This window comes from Pagrus major, chromosome 19 (genome assembly GCF_040436345.1).
Source record: "Pagrus major chromosome 19, Pma_NU_1.0".
Classification (NCBI taxonomy): Eukaryota; Metazoa; Chordata; class Actinopteri; order Spariformes; family Sparidae; genus Pagrus; species Pagrus major.
The window spans coordinates 26,280,194-26,284,717 of NC_133233.1; the positions used below are offsets into that span (position 1 = coordinate 26,280,194).

At 38.0% G+C, this 4,524-nt stretch overlaps 1 protein-coding gene across 1 annotated transcript in view; it reads right to left on the reverse strand.

Annotated features, from left to right (window-relative positions):
• Positions 1-2,886: 2,886 nt before the first annotated feature.
• Positions 2,887-4,524, reverse strand: part of LOC141014677 (vasoactive intestinal polypeptide receptor 2-like) — a 28,357-nt gene continuing 26,719 nt past the window's right edge. Inside the window, exons 12-13 of the mRNA XM_073488566.1 lie at positions 4,482-4,523; positions 2,887-4,397 (exon numbers count right to left, since the gene is read on the reverse strand). Coding sequence (XP_073344667.1) covers positions 4,224-4,397; positions 4,482-4,523 — 216 coding nt within the window. The 3' untranslated portion in view covers positions 2,887-4,223. The remainder of the gene's footprint in view (positions 4,398-4,481; position 4,524) is intronic.

The following is a 4,524-nucleotide window of genomic DNA, read 5'->3' on the forward strand; positions in this document are numbered from 1 at the left end:
ACTCCTCAACACTTTTCGTTATCATCTCCGGAAAAAACGTTGTGTCTAATGCAGAATGTTATTAATTAAGACTTTTCAAAATAAGTTTAAGGCCTTCTGGATGTGGTCTGATGAAGTATATGATCTGCTGCTTTCTATGGTTCCCTGTTTCTCCAGGTCACTCAAGGGGAAAAATAACGTAAGGCAAACTCATCCACTGGCAATGTGAACGGAGTTAATAACCAACGAGTTTACCTGTGATTAAAAAAAACTGCGTATACACACTATATTTGATGTAAACAAGGTACAAGTCTGACTTACTGGAATCCATTGTGACCTCTGACATGATGAGCAGTTGGCCAACTTTACATTTTGGCGTTGGTTCGATGACCTGAGAGCAAGTAGGACGACAAAGAAAACAATTAAAATTTAAAGAAGATTCTGAGCACAGAGAGAAGGTGAAGTGTCAGCTTCTCTTCGACAGCTTTGACGTCCAAGTGTATTTTTAACTGCCTGTGTATCTTTGACTTGTAGAGAGCAAATGAACTTCTCTCTGTTTAGGTTATTTATTGTTAACCAACCATGTCTTCAAAGGCATGACAGATGCCAAACCAGTGAATCCAGTAGATAGTCTGTGGTGGTAAGAGGCTCCTATTCAAGGAAGAAATCCCATGAAAGAATTGAGATAATAGTCATTTTATGAGTCACTACTTTAGCTCTGTGTTTAAAATCAAAGTTAAATTAACTTATAGCAAGAAATTAAGAAAGCAGAAAAAACTAAAATACTTTAAAAGTATCTGGGGAAGCACTTAAAAGCAGAAAATAATCAGGATTATACAGATTATACATTACTCAGCTTGTCATGTCAAAATTACGAAAATTTCAAAATGGCGTCAGAATATTTAAACTAGCTAGCAGTTAGCTTAGCTAGTGATAGCAAACGTTTTTAGCCGCGTTAGCATGAACGCTAGCCACCATATTTGAACACTGACGTTATTCACAGTATGTTTCTCGGAAACATATTAAAGTTAACTCAACATTAATGTGTGCGCAACATTCATATCAACAAAATCACGAGTTTACAATAACGTTATTTCTCACCGCGACCATTTTACGAAGTTGCTCTCAAGTAACGTCATCAAGTAGAGTTGAACTGATTGGTTGACAGCGGGGAGCAGTTGGTTGCGGCTTGTCCAATCAGGTGCCTCGTAGGCGGGACAACGAGGAATTAACCTATTGGATTCATCTCTGATTGGAAAATCATCCAATTAAAGTTAACTTCCTGGTTTTAGAGTCCCACAGAGCTTTTTATGCAAGAATACACAAACTTTAATGTAAATACATTAAATATTCACATTAGTGGAAGAAGTGTTGGAATATTTTACTTTGCATGAATAAAAATATCAAAATACTCTAAGTTCTGCATTAAAAATCTCACTCAAGTAAAAGTGCACAGGCTTTATCAGCGACATTTACTCGAAGTATGAAAAGTAGATGTACTCATCTGATGTTTTGGGATTAATATCACTGCTGCATTAATGTGTCTGCCATTTTACCGCTGTAGATATTTAAAAGTGAGCTAATTTTGACTTTGTACTTCAATAAATGTTTTTAGTTATAATCCACTATTGTTTAATGTACATATTTGATGTAGCCTTGTCCTTTATCTGTCTTTTTGTTTGCCCCCTGTCTCTAAATGTTATCTGTACCTTGGGCAATAGGATGGTGTTATTTCTACTATGGCAAAACAGAACACACAGTTACCGATAATCCACTGATAAGCATCATTTTTTCCTGTGCATTCGATATAAAACAATAATATAACAGATCCCAAACACTACTAATACATTTTGCATAATTCTAAGGCAGGTTCATACACAGGCTGCATGAACTACATTTTTCAAAAGGAATGGTACGTTTATATACAAATATTTCTAAAAAGGCAAAGCTGCTCCGGAGTGAATTTATAATTTATAACCCTTAAACACAGAGCCAAAGAAGAGTTTTGTTTGGAAAGCACTGAAAGGTCGAGGAGTAAAGAGGAGGAAGCTCGGCCTGACAGATCCAGCCCAAAATCGTCACCTATCTTGTATAAATGTGACCTTTTAACAAGATGGATAAATCATTTCGATTAAGATGTACAACACACGACGACAAGACATTTTTCCTCCATCCCTGAGGTGAACTCTTCTGCAGTCGATTAGATAAATGCACCCTTCCACCTGTGCTTCTGAAAAAATGCACCTTGCCATTTCAACTTACATACTTCAGATTTCTTCTTTGTTCTTAAAGTTTGCTTATGTATCAGTCTTGCTTGTCTTTGGCTCTGCTGACTGAGTTTCACCTTTACCAACAAGATAACACAATCAGACGTGCTTGCATAACTCCGACCTGCTGAAATGCTTCACAATCCAACGTAAATATGACCCCTCCATGGAGAAAAATGAAGTCTCGCAACAATAAACTAGTTTCACGCTTGAGTTTGTTTTCTTCTGTTTACCAGTGGAGCAACATGCCCTCTTCCTCATTGACCTCTGACCTCTGACAGCAAGGGTCAGTGTGAGCTGTCAAGTGCAGATAAACACACACAGCAGTTCTGGGTTTATTGGAGGTCAATAGAAACATAAACACCGCGGAAGGACAGGATACAGAGTTTTAACCAGTTTAAGGCCAGGGTTGAAAACACATAGCATACTCCACTTCAGTAAAAACACAACTGAAGCCCAGCTGTTTTACATAAACTCTTAGAAAGCATCTCAGGGGTTTCAGAAAGGTATGATGTATGCATGTAGCGTGTTGGTAAACAGTTAGAAAATAAGCTTCACTTAAACTAACTACAACATTAAAATGATTGCTGCCATAACGGGCAGATTATTTAATAATGATGAGAACAAACATGACTCAGTGTCCATGATTAAAGCTTTTATACATAAAACATACAGTCACAGGTTTACAGTTGTGCTGAAAAGCTTACAAATCTCCCTCGACGTCATGTACATAACCAACATTAAACACTCAACTGTGTAAAAAACAAGACATAAAATACAAAACAATCCAGGCAAGTATGGTTTTATAAGTAGAACTGAAACCCTGCTTGTGTTACTGTGAATAAATACACATATTCAGCATCCAGAATACTGCATATTGTCGAGGGTTGGATGGATCTGTTGGTAATATATTCTTCCTATATTAACTTTCATTTCAGGATCCTGATACGGACGATCGTCCCTGCTGACAGTACGGAAATTCTTGTGGTAATATGATTTTTCTGTCCATTTTCATTAAATCACTATCATCAGTAATTTATTTTTTATTGAACAGCTTTGGTCCGATACAGCTTTCAGATCATGAAGAGTAAAATTCTTTGGGGAAAAACTTAAATCCACGATGATTCAACTGAGTGACATCAGCACAAAATAACAGAGGTCAAAGCTGAAACTGCAACACGGGATTTTCAAATTTCCTAAAATCTTTTTCTCTTGTGTACGACTGGATAATTTCACCTGACATTTGAAACCAAGTAGTCGCTGCTTTAATTGCATTTCAAGTCAGCTGTTGTTATTATTCAACATGGAGTGAATGTGGCATCAGTTCTGCCTCGTCTGCCTCATTTCTGATTAAAACAACAATAATAATAAATTCATGATTGTCTACATTTTAAATTTAATTTTTTTTGGGGTTATTAATACAAACAAAACAACATATTTCTGAAACAAATCTTTTGGGTAAATATTCTTTCTGTTGAGGGCTCCTCTTCCATAACAAGATATATATAAAACTTATATGTAGCTGTATAAAAAGTCTGCAGGCACAAATTACTACTAAAGTTAATATTCGCCTTCAGTGTGACAAAACAGCAGCACTGCAGATGATTCACAGCTGCGTCACAGAGATAAAGAGTATGGAAGTGTGATGTTTATTTGGTAGCCTTATGTCTCTATGTTAAATTAAATGACAGGAAGAACTAAAGTTCAGTCAGTTGATCTGCAGGATTTCAGTAGGCACTGTTTCATGTGTGTCATGAATTGAAGACCATTGTGAAGAAAGTGAAGCACACAGTCCGACCAGATGTCCTTCACCTCAGAAACTGCTGCAGGTCACAGCTTCAGTCCCTGCAGGAGCAAATGATATGTCTATAAAAGTGTCCTTGAGTAAGACTTTGACCCTCTGCTGTAAGAAGCGGCTCTAAAATATGAGCCTCAGTTCTGAATGTCTTTACAGAGACAGACTGTCTCTGTCCCCGGTCAGAGCACGGTGGTCTCAGTCTGCAGGATGGACTGAGCTCTGGAGTTTCTGGGAAAATGAGTCGAGTTTTCGTTGCCGTTCCGGCTGACCGACATGGCGTGCAGCCTGTAGTCCCGCCCCACGTAACGCTTGAGAGATAAACTCCTCCACGTTCTCCTCAGCTCGCTCTGGACCTTCTCACAAACAGACGAAGCAGAGTTTAGTGTCTGAAAAGCCGAGGATTTAATTCTCAGAGTTGTGTTTGTGTGTAGACTCACCTCGCTGTTGAGGAAACAGTAGAGGACAGCCACAATTAGACCC